Genomic DNA, 21,408 nt, shown 5'->3' on the forward strand with positions numbered 1-21,408 from the left:
ATTGGAGGACAAAGGGCTTTACAGTAGAGCTAGGACATATTTGACTTTTACTTGTTCCAGTTCCTAAAAAAAAAAATAGTTTTAATAAATCTTTGGTTTTCAATGTTACTTAAAAGTATCCATAGCTCACATTGTTGCTTTCACATATTTTTCAGTTATTGGGCAAGTTATTGAAGATGATATCCTCTCATTTACCTTTGACAGATAAACTCATAGCTAAGGTGAAAGAACTAGAAGTCCAGTCAGAGTCAACAAAGTGTAAGTATATGGATTCATTTTTAAAGTTAGAACAGTTTCCATTATGCCCAAGAAAACTTAGAATTCGGTGTTCTGTGACTTGAAACAAGAATTTGAGAAATCCAGGGATACAAACCCCAGCATAACAAGAATCACAACTTTACTAATTTAATTTTTAAAAAGTTGAAACCTGTTGATACATAATATTAAAGTAAGTTTGAACATTTGTATGACCAGAGCAAAATCGTAGAGCATCAGTCTTGTTGCCTTCCCCTGGTGCTAAAACTTTTCACAAATGCAGACAGTCTCCTACTTGTTCTGACTCCTAACATTTTCCCTAAGACATGGAGCCTCCATGTCTTGGGGAAAATGTTGGAGGAGTAATTTGTTTTATTACATTGGATTGGATTGGATTCTATTTGATTAAATTCACAATGAAATGTCTCTGTAAGGGTAAATGCAGAGAGGCATTGCAAAACAGTTATGGAAGCTTAAACATTCTGCATATATGAAGAATGGCTTTTAAGGTGGGCTTTATATTAACTTTGTTTATACAATGGCATATCAGTTTTATCATTTAATATTCACTCTTTCATCTCTGTGATTATGTATAGATTCACCCGGGCCTCGTTCTGACAAGATATCAGTGACAAGTATCAGCGGCCGGGATACAGGACTCACAGGTGGTGGGGCTACTCTGTATACCACAACAGTGCTTCAGCAGGGACCAGAGGACCAACTACTCCTGGCCAGAGAATTTTTGGAGCGAGCCCTGCAGGGAATGTCGGCCGCAAGGAGTGCAGTGGCAACGACTGATGGTGATGCAATTGCTGATGTTAGTTGGATCAAGGTGTGTGTGCTTCTCTTTAGTTGATATAGGTAGATGTGCTTCTCAAGAACAATGCTACTTACAAGAATGCCAAGTAAAATATTCCTACAGAATAATGCCACTGATAGCTATACTAGAGGTCACCATGCCAAAAGTTACGATAACATCAAGAACAGTAATTCATTGGTTATAATGCTACCAATAAGAATATAATTATATTATACAGAGGGTGGTGCCTCCCATTCTTAACATGGACAACCAATACCCATTCGGTCAACTTCAGTCAGTTTTTAACAAACCTAATGATTAGCTTACTATATTGCATTATCACATATAGGTATTTCTTTTCCGAAATTTTGGTCACTCTGTCACCAAACAAAACAAAACAACTTGTAAATTAACTCATAAAACTAACAGGCATATTTTGGGAACAACAAACTGTTATGTTTTGAATAATATCTTCAAACCATCATTCTCATAGTATGCTGCAATGTCTTGGCTTGTGCTAAAAGTTGTATATGAAGATGCTCGTGGCTTGCAAAAGATATAAGCAATGAGTTATAGTGATTGTAAGCTATCCATCAGCACTGGAAGTTATGATTCAAACTAACAGGATGATAATCTTTAATAAAAGTCACCCAAGATGCGTTTAGACACGAAAACCTTACAAGTTGATCCACTTGCAACTCCCAGCCTCCTTTCAGTGATACTGTAACCATATGATCATGACATATGTTAAGTCAAGTGAGAATAATGATATCATTGGAAAGGGAATAGATACTACACATGATCAGCTTAAAAGTTTGTGAGGATGTGTGTCTTATAGTATTTGTTTATAATGAAATCAGATATGATATTAATGAAATTGGACTTAAAGGAATCTTTTTAAATTGTAGTAATTGTTTGTCTCATCTGCTCATACAGACACCAAATAACATAGAGTTTACTGCCAGTCCTTCCTCTGGTGGGTTGGAGGCTAATGAGAGGAGTGAGGCAGTACATCACACCATCAAAGACCTCCATCTGGAGCTTCTCTACATGTTCCACCGGGTTTGTTTGAAGTTAGCCGGTCTCTTGGATAGCAAGAAAACCAAGAAAGGAAACAGAGATGTCTCAGCGAGAACAGGACAGAGAATGTCAGCTTCTTCTGGTCTTAGAATGGTAAGACCATCAGACACTAACTACATTGGACTGTCAAAGGTCAATAAGTTCTTTTGACACTATGTGGGTTACTGTAGGTAAAGCTCACAGAATGTCAGCTTCTTCTGGTCTAAGAATGGTAAGACCATTCAGATACCAACTAAGTTGGATTTAAATGGTCAATAAGTTCTTTTGACATTGTATGTGTGTGACTTTAGTTAAAGCTCACAGAATGTCAGCTTAAGTGGACTGAGAGTGGAAACACCATCAGATACTAACTACGTTGGACTCTCAAGGTCAATAAGCTCTTTTGACAATGTATGTATGTTACATGTAGGTAAAGCACAGAGAATGTCAATTTCTTTGGTCTGAGAGTGGTAACTCCAGATATTTTGTAACATTGTCAATAAGTAATCAATTGTTTCCCTTTTTCTTCAGTGTAAGTTAGTCATGTTGGATTTTATGGAAAAAACACTTGAGATGAAATGAGTAGCCAGTAATGTTCTGCATTATGTTAGCTTTTACAAACATTTAGTGTTGACACATCACTTGGAAATTCAAGATGAAAACCTGATTCTGACCTTATTTCTTGCCCCCCTCCCTTCTAGAGCCGAGTCGGTCAAGCTGACCTTTCAGCAGCTGTGGACACTAGTGATGAGCTCATAACAGCCTGTGGTAAGAACCTCATCTCCAAAGCATTATTCAACATGCAAAAAGCATTGCAGAGTGGCAGTGGAAGCAGTCCATCTCAAGCCCAGATGCAATGTATGGAGGTAAATTATTAGCCAAAACTGTCAGCTTTGTTTAATGTTTAAACTTCTCTTGTAGTAATTTTTTTAAGTATTTTGTTTTGTTTATACATTTGTTTCCAAAAATTGCAGTTTATCAATATTAAATTCTAATTATTCATTTCATGCCTCAAATTTTGTATATGCTTTCTTTCAGTCAGTGGACTTATTTCTGCATTTTAATGTGTGGTAAATTTTTGTTTATCTGATATCTATAGGCATGAGTGTCAAACACAAACACAGGTACTGTTCTGCTGTGATGGACAAATAGAATTGGGAGTGGGTGGAAGAGATTGGGTAGAAATTCAGAACAAAATATGCAAAATATCTCAGGACAGGGTGTATTGAGAATTATTCCACAAAGTGACTACTAAAAAGCAATGGTGAAATGTGAACCAAATAGCCTCCATTATAAGTATTAGTATGTGTCTCTGTGCTGGAGACGATTAGATAACTTATGAATCTATGCAATTGGTCATCCTACCATGCAGAGAACATTCATTTCTGTGCCAACATATTGTATTTTTCTAATTGTTTTTTTTACCCATTGTAATTACATTTTGATTCAGGAGGCACTGACATTCATAACCAAGGCACAAGAGCAGGAACAGAAGCTGCATGGAACCAACACACAAAGGAAGTCTGGCAGTGCTAGAGTGTCAGGAGTACCTCCCCCTCCATTACTGGTCTGCAGAATGGATAAGACCATGGTCTTTAAACCTGCTCCATTTAACCCATCACAAAAGGTACGTATTCCTACAAGACTGGCAGGTCTTATCAGGTTTATAAGTTTGGTGATAGTAAGAGTGAGAGTTTCCCTATACCTATATAAAAGGTTAATAAGTTAATAACTTAATTGTTTTGGTGTCTGAAATTAGATATGCAGGTGGCAGATGGTGAATATGTCAAAAACATTTCAAAGATGTTTGACTTTTATCGAAGCCACGCCCTCATCACCTGTTTTAGTACAAAGATTATTAAAGATTTCATTAAAGGATTTGTTTTATTTTTAATGTACCTGGCAACAGCCGAGTAACTACAAGATTGTCATGGTAATATTAGACTGAAATGTATTTCCCCTTCACTATGTAAAAGCATTTATCCACAGAGGGAGGTATTAAATGTTCTTCCACAAAAGTGGCATTTTAAGAAGCATTTAATGCAGAGTTCATGTACAACCTTACCATTTGTATTACTTTTCAAAAAGAAGGATGTTACCAAGAACTTTAAAGAATGTGTGCCATAATGACACACAAGATCACACACTGTCTTGTCTTTCACTGCAGAAGGCAGAGTATACTTAACAAAATATTAAGGTTTATTGTGTAACCATGTTTGTATATCTCTGATATGTCCATTTCAGGTGGCCTGGTACAGGATATTTGCTAGACCATTTGTAGGCAGCAATGTCAAAGTTCGTCTCAATGACTACAACCTACCAGGAACAGGAGATGAGGTGAGTATAAATTACATTACTGAAAGTAACTTAATCTTTGCTCTAATGAACTTTTTGTTTTCGGCATTCTTTCAAGAGTAATATCTTTATCTTCATACCCAGACAAGGTATTAATATTCCAATGTATTATTTTTTTCTGTCAGGTACCAGCGTATGACTGCGAGTTGACGGTCTCCGGACTAACTACCAACGATCGTTACGTGTTTGCTGTTGCGGCTTACACTGCTACTGGTGAACTGATAGGTAGCGCTGTAGGAGATACCAGTAAACCTATCCTAGCATCCCATCCGTTACCTATCCTCATGTCCTGGGCATTTCTTAGTCAGGTGAGAAAGACATTTGTCGGATGGCCTCATTCTAGAATTTCAAGTCATCACAGAAAATGTGACCTGGTCATGGTGTTTGATGGTTTGTCTCATTGTCTTACATGAGCACAAACAAAGTTATCTGTCAAGGCAGTGGGCACAAAAAAATACCAGCATGTTATCAATAAACCACTCTCTGTCAACCTTTTCTAGAGAATATAAATTTTTAAAAAGCCAGTTTTCTTTGTGATGGACAGACTTGTTTCAATACATCTGTTAAGATGGAAACATGTCAAATGGGAACTGATAATAATTCATAGAAGTTTCAAAAATGAATAACAAATTTCAAGAAGAGAAAAGTTTCAAAACTTACCCACCAGATATGAGAAACCAATTTGTTAATGTAAAGAACTGTGTGGGTAAGCTCACTGTGCTAGATTTGTGTATTTCCTGTTGGATTTTTCAGGCAGCTTATCAAGTCGGTTGTTACAGCATCGGTCTTCATGCCAGCACAGTTTTGTGGAATCACTTTGTGGTTGATCTTCCCCCTCCTAAATCTGACATAGAGAAGCTGACGGCCAAAGAAGATTACAAGCTGGCCCTGAAACGGTGAGTTTATGAGAGGAAACTTTATTGGCATTGAATCAGGGCAGTTTTTAACCTGGTTTTTAGATCATAATTTGTAACTAACTATCTTGTCACAGGGCCAATACTACCCTTTTGAGGATTTTCAGTGGATTATCCATTTTATTATTTCAGCGATGAGAGCCTATATAAGAACATTTGAAACCCTCTACGAATGTCAGGATTTACCAATGGACAACCTTCTTGTCAAAAATTAACCCTTTTGAAATATGTAATATAACTTAAAATAAACCTCTCTATGTTGTGGGAATCTCAAAATGAATTATAAAGTTCATAAAGAAGAGTTCATGAAGATAAGTGTTTCATGAAGACAAGACTACTTCAAAATGTTTTATTTTGTTTCTCCTTTTACACCATTACAGTCTCAATCCAGACACTGCTAGTGTTGCCTCTCCTCTCCTCCTAAGGATGTTTCTGAGCAGTATCTTCATCAATGTAGATGTCAGCATCAGAGAGGGCAGTATTTTCTGCAATAAACTTTGCGATGAGGGACCTTACTACAGTGGCCAGGTAAACTTTAACTTTCGCTGCTATGAAGTCGTGAAATACTTTCTTGGAAATATGACAGTTTGAGCAACCTTGAGGTTATTACCATCATGACTCAGCAAAGTAAAACAGAACCTTAAATAAGAGACTAAGTGATTTTTTTTTCATCTTGAACTGTTGAAATCTGTATAAATCAATGGAAAATACAATAAATGGTAAAGATGACTCTAACCTTGTTAGAATTTTACTTAAGTTTATCCTCTTTTAATTTTTTTTTTAATTCAGAGTAATTGATATGACATCCTTTGAAGTAAGCATGCTTACAGGATATACAGAAAAAAAGCAGATATTACCGCATAATAATATATTAATTATTGGAATAATATTACATTGCAATGTAACTTTTTTGTTTGATTTGAATCTTGCCTTGCATAACCATTTGTTTTGTATCATACTGTCCCGTGCTCTACCACACTGTGTTGTACTGTACCCTACCATTGCATACCATTTGATTAGCATCTACTTACAGTACTTTACTGCATCCCATCATAGCCAGTGCTTGCAGTATATGTAGTACTTATGCTGTGTATCCTGTCCTCCTTTACTGTTTAGATTCAGCGTCTCGGGGAGTGCGAGAGGATGCTAGTCGCCCTGGAGTTAGCTGGATGGTTGAATGAGAGTAACCTGGCTTTACAGGCTGTGGTTCAGTGTTATGGTCTCCTGGCTCCATTGATATACTACAAGATACCATCTGCTCCTGTTGTACAGGTAATCAGTAACCATAGGGTTGTCTGTTTTATCACTTTGCAATTAACTTGTCATCGGATAAAAGAGTTAATTTAGTAGGTAATCAGAGCATGCTACAATAACAGTAACAACCTTGCTGCCAAGAACTCCAGACTTAGAGACTATTTGGTTGAGAATATTTTGTCTACTGTTAACCAGTCCTAAAGAATCTACTGTATTATGTGGCATCCTATATCAGTTAATCTTCTTTTCTAATATCTTGCAAATTACTAAGTGTGTTCCTTGTTTTGTATTTATGTGTTTATTAACCTGACAAAGGTTTTACAATCAATTTTTGATCAAGAAAATTTGTGACTAAATCATGGCATTAGTTTTGTTGTCTTTTCCCTTCATGTCCACAGATCTTGATAAGATGCTACGCTGTGTTACAGGAGACGCCCGTCAACCTTCGACAACGCAGACAACAGACAACCACTGACAGTTTGCATCACATGTTGGCTTCCATCACATTCTACTTAGCAAAGGTACTGAGAGTCTGGAAGCAGCGTAACCTTAGCAACCATATCAGTGACTCTGGGAAGAAGATGCTAGCCATAGAAAAGGTATTCAAGAGGAGTACACCTATGAAAGACAGGTTGTCTGTTTAAACTTCTGTCATATTACACATTGAAATGTTATATTGTCAATTGTTAGCATTCATTGTTGATGCGAAAAGATAGTACTGACTAGCATTGGGCCATGCCTAATAAAGATGAGAGTGGGTCTGCATGAGCTTGTCAGTAAATGGCCTTTACAATTTTGTGAATTGATACAAAATAGCAATGAGGCATAGTTACATGCCAGCTGCTAGTAATAAAAATTACAAGTGTTTTAGTTAGCTGGTTGCCTTTGCAGTGCACCTTGTACCAACAAGTATTCTTGAATAGAAACTATATTTCAGCTCTTCTTGCATATTAACTTTCACAACTGATTTTTAAAAATGTTGCAAAAATGTGGTATTTGCTTTCAAAACTCACCATGAATAGTTAGCCCAGACCTACTACACTGTGTTTATCAGTTGTACTTAGCCTGGCTTTAGTTGCACATATCTATTATGGCTGACATCAGCAATTTCATGAACTGTTGAGACCAAGAACCAACTAATTTAAACTTGTATGGACATTGCACAGACCTTTATACTAACAATTTAATGGGAGAAAGCTGTGTGAACGATAATAAAAAGTATTTAATACAACCAGCTACTTCACTTCATTCAGTTATAAACATAGAACAACCATTCTTACTCCACAGGAAGTGGACAAATCCAAGACCGACCCAGAGGTCATCGACGATGTGGATTCTAGTCTGCCGATAGGCCAGGCAGGTCTCCAGGCCAACAGACGTAAACGAACCAAGCGTCAGGGCCAGCAGAATGTGAATTTGGAAGGCACTCAGAATGAAGAACTGAGAGCCCTGGAAGCCCACATCTTGAAACTTTCAAAACTAGGTAAGCGCTACTCTGGACCCTGAAAGCATTTTAATTAAACAAAAGCCTCCAGCGGAAGTAATGAATTTATGTTGGAGTATCGCTGCAACGTGAAAGAGTGGTTGCCAAGTTACTGAATCAACATGTGGCTGACAGTAACAAGACATGTTTGTTGGTGATTTGGAAAAATGGGTAAACTGGTGTATAGGAAGTCTTCTGTAATCCCCTTGTCCTCATTTCCCTTCCTCCAACCCAACCACCATCTTCTCCCTACAATAAAAAAAGAAGCAAACAAACAGGGAGGTTGAAAGTATCTATATCCTGCTTAAAGTATTTTGCTTTTAATTCAGGCTGTCCAGAATATTCCAGATATTGAGGGTGTTCAAATAAAAGTATCTAAATGTTTCCTTATGGAAACATACTCTGAAGTTACTATTTTCAAGAAATTAAAGACGTTCACCTTCACTTACCCCTTTTGATGACCTTAATAATGATATATGCATACTTATAGCTGTCAGTACGTCTCTGTTCTATGTACCGATCTCTGATTGTCTTGTTTGTATCGTTGACAGCTCACAACACAGAGGAGCTGACCGGCTCGGAGGATCCCAACATCCTGCACGCATTCATCGCCACACTGCCCAGTAGATACGCGTACAAAGAAGGTAGGTACTACACTCACATAGAACAAGTACTGTACTTGCTACTAAAGACATACGTATCCTACCCAGGTTTAATTGAATGGATGAACCAGGGCCACTTTCTCTTCCTATCAGAGTCTATTGTAGGATGGTAAACTAGTCATTCCCTTCAATCTGATTACAGAATTTATGTTATATTTGATTAAATTTCAGCTGTTTTATGAAACAAAGGAAAGAGCAATAAATTAGTGTTATTGCTAGAATGGGATGTGGTCTACCGAGAAAATTAATTAAAAGTGAGAAGAAAGGAATTTTAATAGAAATGTGATTTGTTAAATATGTATGAATTACAGGACATTGGAAAATAATGCACACACATTGTCTCTAGTTGATTGTGAAATTATGTTCCCTTGATGGGGCAGAAGTTATACTTTACAGAAGTTGTGTGTTGTGTACACTTTAATTCTCTCTCTCTCTCTCTCTCTCTATCTCTCCCGTATTGATAGTTGTGAAGTTCCGGAGGCGTGCTCGATATCTTGAATTCTTTGTTCAGGTCGTTCAGAAGGCCCTCAGTGAAGGACTGGTGGATATTGCTACTGAATGGTGTGAAGAGACCATCCACTGGTTAATCAGGTAAACCTTCTTGAAAACTAGTAGCAGTAGTTGTACTGGTTAATGGGTTCCCCACAGATAAGATTCTCACAAGAGTTAATAAATCTGTCATATTGTGGTAGGTGAAATGGTTTTATGTTCTGTTGTTGTGTTTTGCCAAAGAATACTTCTCATCAAGCTATCATGAAATTTTGTGTAAAAGGAAAGATGTTATTGGCTGGAGTGAGATTCAAACCAGTGACAAACTTGTTCCCAGTCAGTTTTAACATTTAATTTATTCAAAGATTCAATTAGAGAATTACCTGTAAACTGTTTCCTTGACATTGCAGGAGGAATGAACAGCTTTCTGCCATCAAGGCCACAATCAACAAGCAAGCAGGAGGGCTGACCTTGGCCGGCGATGACACCAAGAAATACGCTGCCGCTGTGGTGGAATTTTCAAAGGTAACAAGTTCTATATTACCAAACCCTTTATATCACACCATGTCTTTATTTTGAGGGGGGGGGGGTAACTGTAAACAGTTTTCGATTGCAAAGTGTCAAGTGATAAAGTATTGACTAATGCTGTCAGACCAACTGGTATCGTGGCATAATTTATTTTGCTTTTTCGTCAAAATAATATTTTTGTTTAATTATCTGCCAGCAATGTACTGCCTCTGTGGGTTTATATGAGTTTGGTTAAATAGGGTACATCACAGAGAGGTTTCCAGGGTGCCTGATTATTGTCCGATGGATGTTTAGACTGTTGTTACTTCTATGTAACTTTGATCTCAACTTTTTCTTTCAATAAAGTGTATAATAGATATTTCACAGTAAATGGGATAGTTTCGTTCCATTTCTTACAACTCCTAGTTAATCTTATGATAGTATATTTGGTTTTTTTGTGGTTTTAAGAGAACACTTTTATACATTTCAGGCAAGTGTGTCTTTCTCTGTTTCTTAGCAGAATAAACCAGAGCCAACCAAGGCAGCGACTGAAGCCAACAAGCCCAGTCCCAGGAGAAGGAAGAAGAAACTTCAGCTTCTGGTCCATCTCCGTACCAATCTGAACATGAGCGATGCTGCCCTGGCTGCTCAAGAGGCCAAGGAGATGATGGTAAGATGATAAAGTAGTTGTTTATGTTCAATATAGTCATTTCATTAATCTTAACTGTGCATGGATGTGGAGTGATGCATACACAAGCACTTAATGTCGTTGCATCATTAAGCCAACAAATGAAAGGATTCATAGCTCTTAATTTCTTCTTTTTTTTCTTCTTCTTTTTTTTTCTTTTTTTTTTTCTTCTTTTTTCTTTTCTTCTTTTTTTTTTTTTTTTTTTGGGGGGGGGGGGAAGGATTTCCTTGTTATCTTGTTCAATTTCATGTTATAATTTCATTCAAATAGCTTTTATTTCCATTTTCCGTTTTTCTATATTTTCATGAATTAGAGGTTATAAACTTCTTAACACTATACAAGGTGTTAGCATCTTTTATAAATTCTCACCAACAATTTCACTTTTACTCAGGCATAGTTACTGTTTTTTAATTGCCTTTTTTTGGTTCTAACAACATACTCAGGATTACTTCTCTTGTATATTTCAACAGGCATTCGAAAAACTGGAAGTCTTCTTCGGAGAATTTTACCGAACCCAGCGACGCAAGCAAAGACTGAGGAAGATTTGCTCGGATGAAATGCCATGGAGATCACATGTACGCTACAATCATTTAAATCTAGATTGGAGACAAAAAAACTTATATATGGGCCACAAAAGAGACTCTTTTGCCACTTCATGCAGTGCAATGTATTAATACCAAGCTACACTAAACTTTAAGCAATGACAGCCTGCTAACCCTTAGAGCAAAAGAGAACATTATTTAAATGGAATTCAAGCTCTAACAAGACTCTCTGTAAAATGCTGATATTTTCCATTAATTACGATATCTGCCATATGATGTCACCAATCTTTAGTTAGTCAGTTATATCAATACATGCCTTTATTCCTACTTTCGACACCTTACTTTTATACCTGCAAACATTCCGTCAATCTATAAATTTTATATTTTGGGGGGATATCTTTGCAGATGAATGTCCTCCAGGGTCTGTGCCACTTTGCACAATTTTTGGGCAAGATTGAGAAACGAAACAAGCTGCTGGGACCTACGGCAGGAGATATATACAGGTGAGAAATCTACTATAAACTTCTCTGGTAATGTTTAGAAAAGTCTACTGATGATGGTGCTGTTCCCCATTTAATTTCTCCATTGACTTTATTCAATGTCCTTTCCAGCATTGTAGAAAGTATTTTTCAGTTACCTGCTACCAATTGCTGGATAACTGACACGTTGACCATTCGTGATAACATTGCTTTTCTGTATTATGGCCATGAGCAATTTGTAAACAATGAGTTTTCAAAGAGTTGGGGAAGAGATTTCAAATTGTTTTACAAATGATGGCAGATGAGATATTCTTCCATTGAACCTCAAAGGCATATCATGGTTTGTATTTGCTACAGCATTCGACTTTTTCCACAATTGAAACTTCAATTCATTTACTTCAACATACATGTGTGGACCAGCTAACCTCATTTTGGTGACGCATCAACAAACTTGTCCCCAATACTATACACATACCCTTGATATTATATCCTGAGGAAGAACGCTTTGGTGGTTTAATATTCCACATCTGTTTTTTCATCTCACTTAGATCTTCTTACCTGGACAATGACTGGTTCACCTTCGACACTGTTGGTACTCTGTTGGTAGGGTGGGATGGCGGGCCATCTAGGTCCCCTACCCGGCACGGAGATAACGGACACGTCCAGAACGATCCAATCATAGCTCAGTTACAGCAGCTGGATGCAGATGAGGTTGGTAAGGCTGTCACCACGGCGATAGAGGTGGCTGCTCTAGCCACAGTCGGTAAGTTAACTCGGAATGGAAGATGTGACCATATGACTAATGTACTTAAAGTCTTTAAATTGCTAACAGGAAACAATATATTCTCTTGGATTTAGCTGCTTCACAGACAGCTGCCCCATAATGTCTTTGAAATCTGAACCTGACTAGTTTTACAAAAGGAAATTAAGTCTTGGTAGTATTACATGGACACCTTAACCTTACAGTTAATTCCATAATATGGCACTGTGTCATACAGAATAGCTGCAGATGAAGTACCTTGAAGGTTTGAAACAGTGTTGGACTGCTATGAACCAACTCTGTGAGACCATAATACTGGCCGGCCTTTGTTTCATCATGTGTACAAACATTTTTGTTCAAGAGGGGTCTTGTTTCCTATTGGCAGGTGAGCCAGTTGTACGTGTCCCCCCGCCACCAGACGACAAGGTCTCAGATACATTACAGACCTACCATTCCAGTGAAAGTGATAAAGATGCCAAAGGAGGCGGTCCACAGATGCAACCTCCTCACGATATCAGCGGTCTATCATCTCAGGCTACCCTGGAGAGTCTCTCAAAGAGCTTCAGCTATCTGAAAAAAGCTGTGGTAATTCATCTTTCATTTCTTGTCCCAATGAGCTCAGCATATTTGTCCTTAAAGTGCCTAATAGTGGTTGTTATTTGAATAGCTTTCAAGTTTACCAGAAGAGAGAAAGATATATGTGATCATTTGTGTCTTCCATAGGCACCTGGTTGCATTTCATGTACAAAATTACTTATCTTTGTTGTCCCTTGAGTAGTTGCATTGTTCCAAAGGCATACCCATGAAGTATAACTTCCAGGGGGGTGCAATTATCCATACCTGTCATTGTCAGTAACAACTTCAGCCCCAATTCTTATATGTAAAGTAGACTAAACCAGATATATCCATCTGCCATATGAGAGTTTTGCAAGCCTAGGCTTAGAGTTTGTATTTTTATTGAAAACTCAGTATTTCTTATCATCTGTTGTGACATATAACCCAAACATATAACCCAACAAGCACATTTGATTGAGAGAATGATTTTACATTGCAGTCAACAAAGTCAAAATGTGAAGGCTTAGCCTCGTTCCTCCATACTTCACACTATCTAGTGTGCCTAGTGGTCTAGCTCAATTAGTTAATATGAAACTGGTAGCCTGGCTGAAGTTGCCATGCGATAAGAGTTTTCCCCAGGCTGAGTGAAATGCTTGATGTACGTGATTGGTAAAGGAACAGTAAGGTATGTTAGTGGAATATGATAACTCTGGTGAAAAGTACACTAGAAATTTAAAAAAATGAGATTCAACCTGCAGCTTCAATACCATATCGGGTAAACATCTCTCGGTATGATCCTATCAGAAAAGTTGAACATATGAGGCAATGCAACTGGGTTTTGAAGGATGTCTGTATCAAATCTTGATTTGTTGATTTCCATGATGTTAGAAATTATGCAAACATGCACACAAAATAAAAAGATAAATGAATTATGTCTAATAAAGAAACATTACGAGAGAAACCAAGTTGAACAACCGGTTATTTAAAATTTAATTTTAAGGATATTAAAATTATATTAAACTTGAAAACACTGACTTTCTTTTGGATCCAAAGAAGTTAGATTCTAGTACCGACATGTACTAACTATGTACCACTATTAGTCGGTGTCACCATCAACTTAATCCAAAATATCGACCATATTTAATATTTGTAGCTAATTAGCTCTCGTTAACTTATATTTCACGTTTACTCGTTCTTTCGTGGCTAGGTCTTGGCTCACCGAGGAGGGCATTGGAACCTTCTTCAGAATGCCTGCAGAGCCATGTGGAATTGTGCTCACACTGCACTGTTACACTGTTTCTCAGAGGGGTTCAGCAACACCCTGGTCTCTGTCGATGCCCTCCGGGGTATCGTCTGGAAGCCGTTTTACCTGGCTGTGGATTGTCTCTTGGATATGATGATAAGATTGCAGACTGATAAAGAAAAGGACAAGGTTGGTGTCTTCCAAAAGAGATCATTTTGTAAAGTATTTGAGTATATGTCACCAGATTTGTAATAAGTCACTTTATTTCATGGTCGAGTCAAGTCACTAATCATGATTTTCCTGAATAGAGTCCCTGTATATTACCTCTATGGGGAGAAACAATCACTAACTTCTTCCAGTCACTTGAGTTTTAAAATTTAGTGATCCAAGTCGTGACCCTTTACAGCACTGTTATATGACACATGTGTTATGTAGCCTAGCATTATTATATGTGGTTGGCAAGATTTCATGATAAATGATTAAATATTTTAATATCCCAATTTGCAATAAATTCAATATTGATATGATATGATCCCCTAATTACACAGTCTGCACTGTGGCTTTTGAATGGTATCCCCCTCCCCCCTCCCCCCTCCCCCCTCCCCCCTCCCCCACCCTTTCTTGCAAAGAATGATTAACGCGAGTAAAGCTACCAACTAAGACTTCAATAACTTAGTATAGTGTAGGACTTTTATTTCTGAGGTCTCTGGTGGAATTATTTCTTTGCTCTTTCAAATTTCATATTTTAACCAATGTTTCTACAATGCAGACAAAGAAAGGCCTCTCGAAAGAAGGAGGTCCACGCCAGGCTTGGGTTGGCGACGTTTCCAATGAGAAAGGTGGTGCTAGCCTCAAATTTGAGCCGCTGTGTGATGATGTGAGCTTCATCGATTCTCGTTGGTCACGTCGGCTTGTGGTGCGCGTCATGGAAATGTTGTATTATGAACAGCAGTGGGAACGACTGGCAGATGTAGCTATGAAATTCAACATGTTGACAAAGTGAGTGAACCGTCAAATAAATAAGCTAGGAGCAATATGTGTAATGAAAATGAGGAAAATCATTAAAAGCAATTCTTGGCATCCATTTCTACTATAATTAAACTAAGTTCCTGCTGTTATGCAAGTACATGACCGCAAAATTTGTTGTTAGTTTGTTGCATTAACGTTAAAACACTCTCTAACACTGCAAATCAAGTATCAACACTAAGTCTTCAACACTCTTGTAGTAGATGAACCTAGGCATGGCCTAATTTGCATATAAATCTCTGGGCTGATGATGTTATTGTCACAGTTTGTCACAGTTTGTGCTGTAGGAATATCTTTCTGTGTAACAATGCACTAATGTGGTACTTTTTCATTAAATGGCCAGATGAATGGGGGGGGGGGGTTTGTATAGGACCTGTCAGAGACCAAATTTTAAAGGAACTCAGAAAGACATTCAAAATAATTAGTAGCAAGATACAAATTTGAAATGGCTGTAGGTGTGCTGTCAATATCAGCTGTCAAGAAAGATGTTCCCTTTCGAAGCTTTCCTGTCTATCATTGATGTTTTTAAGTTAATCTTCATAGCATGAATTTGGATAATCTTAAGTTGCTGAGAAACATAAACAATAGATCTATAAAAGTTGTTACCTGACACCTTTGCTAATGATATTTTTCCCCTTTTATCTTCCCTCCCCCCTCCCATCAACCCCCACTTCAACCCCCCATCTGTCCCCCTATCAGTGAGAGATATTCAGAGCATCTAAGTCCAGTCTTAGTTCAAGCCCAGAGGAAACTGGTATCAAGGGTACATGCCTACGGTGGCCCACCCCCAGAGCAACCTCACTTCCGCATCTCGGCGAGAGCCTACGGTGGGGAGTCCATCACTGCGGAGAATTACATGTTCAAACAGCTGAGAGTGGAAGTGAACACTGCCATGTTACCCCCTATAGAGACTGGAGGAAGAATTGATCCAGAGGGACATAATGTATATGAAGGTAAGAAACATTTCATTAACTTTGTCTATGCCACTGTATCCACTTCATTCATGTATTCACCTCATTGACACATTCACCTCATCCACCCCATCCATGTTGTATGCTTCATTTAATCCATCCACTACTACTAAGCAATTCACATCAACTTTTAATTCATCTATTTCATGTTACTCCTTCCATGTGTTCACTTTATTTACCTCATTTCACTTCATTCACCTATAAAATACTCCATCCACTTTGTTCACTTCTTCCACTCCATTTGTGTAGTTCACTTCATCACTTCATATGTACTTTGTGCACTTCATTCTTTCATCTTCTCAATCAATGTCTTTCACTTTATTTACCTCATTATTCACTTAATTACTTCATCCACTTTATTCATTTGTACTCCATGTCGATCACTTCCTGACTTTGTTCACTACACCCACTTCATTTTCATACATTTATTTGAATATAATGTTTCAAAATTGTAAGGAAAGTAATATTATATAATGTATGCATGTATATTGATGTTATGCATTATAATGAGAAAGTAAAATAGAATAAACATTGTCTAATTCTGTCGAACATCTTATTTCATGGATGATAATAAATAATTCTTTGCATGAAATATTGTTCTGTTTTTCAAAGCATAAATTATACTTGAATCACAATTGTTCTTCAACATCCATGTTGTCTTTTTGCTTGTGGTTTTAGGTGCCTCAGATGCATTCAAGTTGGTATCTGTGCCTTTAAATATCAAAGGCAGTCTCTCATCCTTCAGGGAAGTACTGGACCAATCCAGCTACACCTCTAGAGCCCTACAACACAGCAGGAAACTGTTGATCTTGTACCTGGCCTCTCAGCAAAATGGTGAGATGCAAATTTATCCTCTCTCTCCACTCCTTCTGAACCTTTGCCCAAACTCTGCCCCGACTCAACTTGACTTTCATGAACTAGTTTTTAATTTTGTGAAGATCCACAGTCTTACTTCTGATCCCTGCACACAATTTCCCGCATCACTATGGTTGAGTTAAGTCAACTTGCATGCAGTCGGGTAGAGTGTTGCCAGCTTATGACAAAACCGTAAGCTAAAAAGATCATGCCACTTCTTTTGTATAAAGTAATATATATGTAAGTATTAGTAGTAGTCAATATTCAAATCATGCTTTTTCATAATGCCTGTAGCCAGCTTCATGAGTCCAACCGTATAAAAACATGTTCTGTTTCACGTCAGATGTTGGTGTCTTTTGCTTATGGTTAACAGCTGCTTGTGGCAGTCTCGATAGTTTCGATGCACTTATTGAACCAAGGGGTCTCTTAAATACAATTCAATATTGTCCTATTGCCTATTTTGTTTACAGCATCTACATCAACTGTTAGCTTTCAAAGCACTCACAGTCACGTAGGGTTCTCTGAGACGGACGACAACCCTCAGATGCCAACCCCGCCGGACCTGACCAAAGCAGAATTTAGAACCATTCAAGAAATACAGACACCTGCATTACCAAAATCACAGCTCGGAGTAGTCCTTTCATCTTATGACAAAACAATCGGTAAAGTTTGATTCAATCAATATTTGTACAGATGTTCAAGATAATTCCTCATACCTTCAAATTAAAAAAAAAGAAGAGGGATAGTTAACCAAAACTTGCGACAGTCACGATACAAACTAATATTGGCCTGTACTGGCACAAGCGACAAATATACAGCTTGTTTACAGAATGCAGTGCTTTAGTGCTGCAAGTTCAACCACTGCAAGCATACCTTAAGCTTGAAATCTAAGCTATTCATTTAACCTAATCAAATGAGTGAGAAGAAAAATATCGACAAATGTACTAGGCTGCTGAACAAGAGTTTGAGTTTTCCTCTGCAGTTTATGAGATCTTTATAAATAAAGATCTTCAAAGTTTCAAGCAGGATTGTTTTATACTATTGCAGCTAAAAGTGCTTTTCATCTAAACTAATAAAAAAAAACTGGCCTGTTTTGTTCACAGATTTATAGATGCTAAAATCTTCCATCGGTAGGGTTTAACCTTCTCAAGATTTATAACTCTAGTTTTCATTTTTGTGATGAAGTTTTGGTGGGCTGAAGTAACAGTATAATTCTTTAGTACCAAAAGATTTACCCACCATCAATGAGGGTGACGACAGACCATTCAAGAGTACTCAAGGAGGCATAGATGCTATAAGGGTGCTATGAAATGGCTATAAAACTTTATTATTAAAAAGTTATTGATCAGATTGGTTGGTGGTACCTGCCCCCTTAAGCATTTTCAAGATCTGCATTTAGATCTATAGAATTTGGAAGCTATTAAATATGTTTCTAATTACCCATGTATTATACGTGGGTGGCTTAATAGTGAAATTGTATTTGCTAATGCACCTTGACACACTTATGGTACCTAATGGTACAACTCCCTTTATATGTCATTAAAGGTTTATATTACATTGCTGTACTTGTCTTTTTTGTTACAGAAATTCTGTTAGGTCGTAAGCAGAACAGTCTGGCTGCTCAAGCTATGCATGAACTGGGCAACATACATTATCACTCTGGCAACATCAGGTGAGTTTTAAATAAAACTGATTCTGTGAGCTTCATTCTATACTGACTGCATCTTCTTCAACTCACTGGTTACTCTTAACTTGCAAAGACATGTATAGTGTGCATTTACAGGTTTTACTCTCTTTGTGTTTTCTTGCTTTGGTAGGGTGGCCTTCAGATGGTGGTCAGAGGCACTAGACCTCATCATGAGCACAGAGGACACCCTTCATACCTGGAGGGAGCTAGTCAGGGGGAAGAAACAAAATGACATCAGTACGTTCTTCATGAAGAAATGTGGAATATGGGGATGCATTCTGGGAGCTGTCCTTGCTACAAAGATAGCACAGTAAGTCAACAAATGTAATGGCATTCAAACCAATGAAATATGAGCATCTGGGAAGTTGTGGATCCATTCCATGATCATGCAAAGTGAAGTGGAGGTTTCATCAGGCAGCCATTAAAAAGGTTTGCTTCTGAAATGTCTTCCAAATGTTAACGGTAACTCCAAAGTGAGCGACATCTGATATTTTCTTGGTATTGTCAAGCATCAACTACTACTTTTAGTTCATTTCATACACCATTCATCCTTTATCGCTGGTTTTCACTTCAGCCACTTTTTTCCTTTCTCATTTGATAGGTATGTCTTGACCTCTGACCTTGGTCTGAGACTAGACAGCTGTTTCCTTGCTGCTTACCTCTTCAAGGCCCTCTTTCGGACCACCCTTCCCCACCCTACTGCAGACAGAGACTATGCGCTCTATGACATTGGGGAAGGTTGCGAGGTACAATACCTGGTACCGGGGATGGACCTCCTGTCCGATAAGTTCAGATGTGATGGAAGAACCCTGGTAGCAGCTCTTCGATGGGTTACAGAGGAACTGTCTAGAGGAAGACATAATCTCATGGTAACTTCTCTTTCTGTTTGCCTCCCTCTCTCCTCCTATACCCTCCTTACCCATTCAGTCTTCTTCAGATGAAAAAATAACAAATTAAATTCTCTCCATTTGGTCGCCAATAAAACTAAAGTCAGTCAATTTGTTTCTTCAGTTTCACACGCAGGTGTGATTCAAAAAGAAAAAACAAGAGGGAAGTGTGGGAAAGTTATTCCTCAACAATAAACCCACAACAAACATCTTAATAGACTTTTATGTTATTTTATTTGATTTATTTTACAATTATTACTATTATTACGAGATGAACAGTTTGTTTAATACCAACTTTATCTTTCTTCAACATTATTACATAAATAGATTATGAGTTATAATTCTCATCATTATATATTTTTTATTTTCTCTTCTGCATTAATCAGGTGCTGCCATTGTTAACCCTGTATCAGTACCTTACTACATACGTCTGTCGGGATTTACAGAGAGCGGTAGATGGTCGAATACTCAAGGTTAGTATCGCCTTCCTTTGCCGAATTTATTAAAAAGACACATTCACGGTAAGATATCGTAACTGATAACAAGTGATCAGTCTGTAGGTACGAGCAAGGCGTCTTTCATCAACCATATTAGACACAGTGCTTACATCTCTCTTAGGTTTTTGACAATGAGCATGAGTTGGTTAGTTATATTATTCTTATCTATTTCTATATTGTCATATCTTTTGATCTATGTTTAATGGATTTTTGCAGGTTCGGATATTGACGGACCTAGGTCTGTACAGTGAAGCTTTCACGGTTTTGTCCAGGTTACTGCATGGAGAGAGACTTCCACAGACTGCTGATAACAACTTCAGACAAGTGGAGTCCAAAATGGTGAGTGTTTGATGTTATTAAGTTTCGGTGGAGAAGAAATTGGGGTTGTAAAGTGTCTTGCTTTTGTGTAATGATGGGAATAGAATCTTCCATAAAAACTGTTGTGTATTTAAAGAACCTGGAAGTGATGGATAGAAAAGAGTTCTACAATGAATACTAAACAAGAAAATGATAACATTTTGCATATAGAGTATTGTGTTTAACTAGTGAAGATAATCTCCAAAGGACATTGAACCTTTTGTTTTAAAGTGTAACATTAAAAATACATCTGACAACATCAGGCCTAGTAATATGATCCCAGCAAATATTGTGAGAATATTATTTTTAATGAGTATCAAGAAAGGAAGATGAAAGCCTTTATATTATTTTCTTGGCACAAAGTGATCTCTCTAGAAAGTGTTTGGTCAACTTGAAGTGCAACCATTCATGGATACCAGCAACATTTAAACCAGGGATGAAAAGAACCAATGGCAGTGATAGCAAATTGTGGTTGACGCCACTAAAGATAACCCTTTACCAACCCCAACGAATGCTGTGACCCCTGAGAATACTCAAGTTGTTGTAGAGGCCCTCATATATCAATTTGTTCATTTAACTTCGATATCAAACCATAGGATCCTGTGTTTGGTCATTTCTGTACCCTGCTTCTCTAACTTTCTGAACAATGCCTCTGTACACTTTTGAAATTGCTGAATTGGAGTCATTGTGAAGGCTGGAATAGTGCCCTTGCATAAGCTGAAAAATATGGTGTGGTGCTGTGCCATATTATTGAACTTCAAGACAGTTTGTAAGCTGCCTTAAAAATTTGCCTTGCCTCTCTCTATTATTACTTTGAGCCCTGATTTAAATTGTTGGTTTCAAATAGTGGTTTGGAATGTCTACCTACCATGGTCATCCTGTCAGATATTTTTCATACCAAAAACCATATTTTCCTGAAGGTGAGAAACAACACTGATACTAGTTTACCTCTTGTTGTCTCGTTTCCCCCCCCCCCCCTAACAGCCTACTCAGAAATTCAACACAAGCAAGCCACTATTGGAACCCATCAACTTAAAGGTAAGTACAAAGTAAATATAACCTTCTGACAGTGGATATCACCAGT

The 21,408-nt window shown here is 37.7% G+C and overlaps 1 protein-coding gene across 3 annotated transcripts in view; it reads left to right on the top strand.

The window, feature by feature from the left end:
• Positions 1 to 21,408, top strand: part of LOC139961908 (cilia- and flagella-associated protein 54-like) — a 70,827-nt gene that overhangs the window by 13,605 nt on the left and 35,814 nt on the right. For 2 of the 3 annotated variants that reach the window (XM_071961543.1, XM_071961545.1), the window contains 31 exons: positions 205 to 258; positions 852 to 1,087; positions 1,991 to 2,227; positions 2,815 to 2,979; positions 3,564 to 3,740; positions 4,358 to 4,450; positions 4,594 to 4,776; positions 5,222 to 5,364; positions 5,763 to 5,910; positions 6,499 to 6,654; positions 7,035 to 7,235; positions 7,924 to 8,119; positions 8,671 to 8,763; positions 9,246 to 9,372; positions 9,681 to 9,795; positions 10,295 to 10,447; positions 10,936 to 11,040; positions 11,413 to 11,510; positions 12,035 to 12,249; positions 12,632 to 12,831; positions 14,009 to 14,233; positions 14,814 to 15,043; positions 15,770 to 16,023; positions 16,720 to 16,875; positions 17,367 to 17,558; positions 18,481 to 18,568; positions 18,714 to 18,893; positions 19,185 to 19,452; positions 19,857 to 19,943; positions 20,184 to 20,306; positions 21,309 to 21,362. In XM_071961543.1, the coding sequence (XP_071817644.1) occupies positions 205 to 258; positions 852 to 1,087; positions 1,991 to 2,227; positions 2,815 to 2,979; positions 3,564 to 3,740; positions 4,358 to 4,450; positions 4,594 to 4,776; positions 5,222 to 5,364; positions 5,763 to 5,910; positions 6,499 to 6,654; positions 7,035 to 7,235; positions 7,924 to 8,119; positions 8,671 to 8,763; positions 9,246 to 9,372; positions 9,681 to 9,795; positions 10,295 to 10,447; positions 10,936 to 11,040; positions 11,413 to 11,510; positions 12,035 to 12,249; positions 12,632 to 12,831; positions 14,009 to 14,233; positions 14,814 to 15,043; positions 15,770 to 16,023; positions 16,720 to 16,875; positions 17,367 to 17,558; positions 18,481 to 18,568; positions 18,714 to 18,893; positions 19,185 to 19,452; positions 19,857 to 19,943; positions 20,184 to 20,306; positions 21,309 to 21,362 (4,952 nt within the window). The remainder of the gene's footprint in view (positions 1 to 204; positions 259 to 851; positions 1,088 to 1,990; positions 2,228 to 2,814; positions 2,980 to 3,563; positions 3,741 to 4,357; positions 4,451 to 4,593; positions 4,777 to 5,221; positions 5,365 to 5,762; positions 5,911 to 6,498; positions 6,655 to 7,034; positions 7,236 to 7,923; positions 8,120 to 8,670; positions 8,764 to 9,245; positions 9,373 to 9,680; positions 9,796 to 10,294; positions 10,448 to 10,935; positions 11,041 to 11,412; positions 11,511 to 12,034; positions 12,250 to 12,631; positions 12,832 to 14,008; positions 14,234 to 14,813; positions 15,044 to 15,769; positions 16,024 to 16,719; positions 16,876 to 17,366; positions 17,559 to 18,480; positions 18,569 to 18,713; positions 18,894 to 19,184; positions 19,453 to 19,856; positions 19,944 to 20,183; positions 20,307 to 21,308; positions 21,363 to 21,408) is intronic. The other variant, XM_071961544.1, reaches the window with a different exon arrangement.

This window comes from Apostichopus japonicus, chromosome 20 (assembly GCF_037975245.1).
Source record: "Apostichopus japonicus isolate 1M-3 chromosome 20, ASM3797524v1, whole genome shotgun sequence".
In the NCBI taxonomy this organism is placed as follows: Eukaryota; Metazoa; Echinodermata; class Holothuroidea; order Aspidochirotida; family Stichopodidae; genus Apostichopus; species Apostichopus japonicus.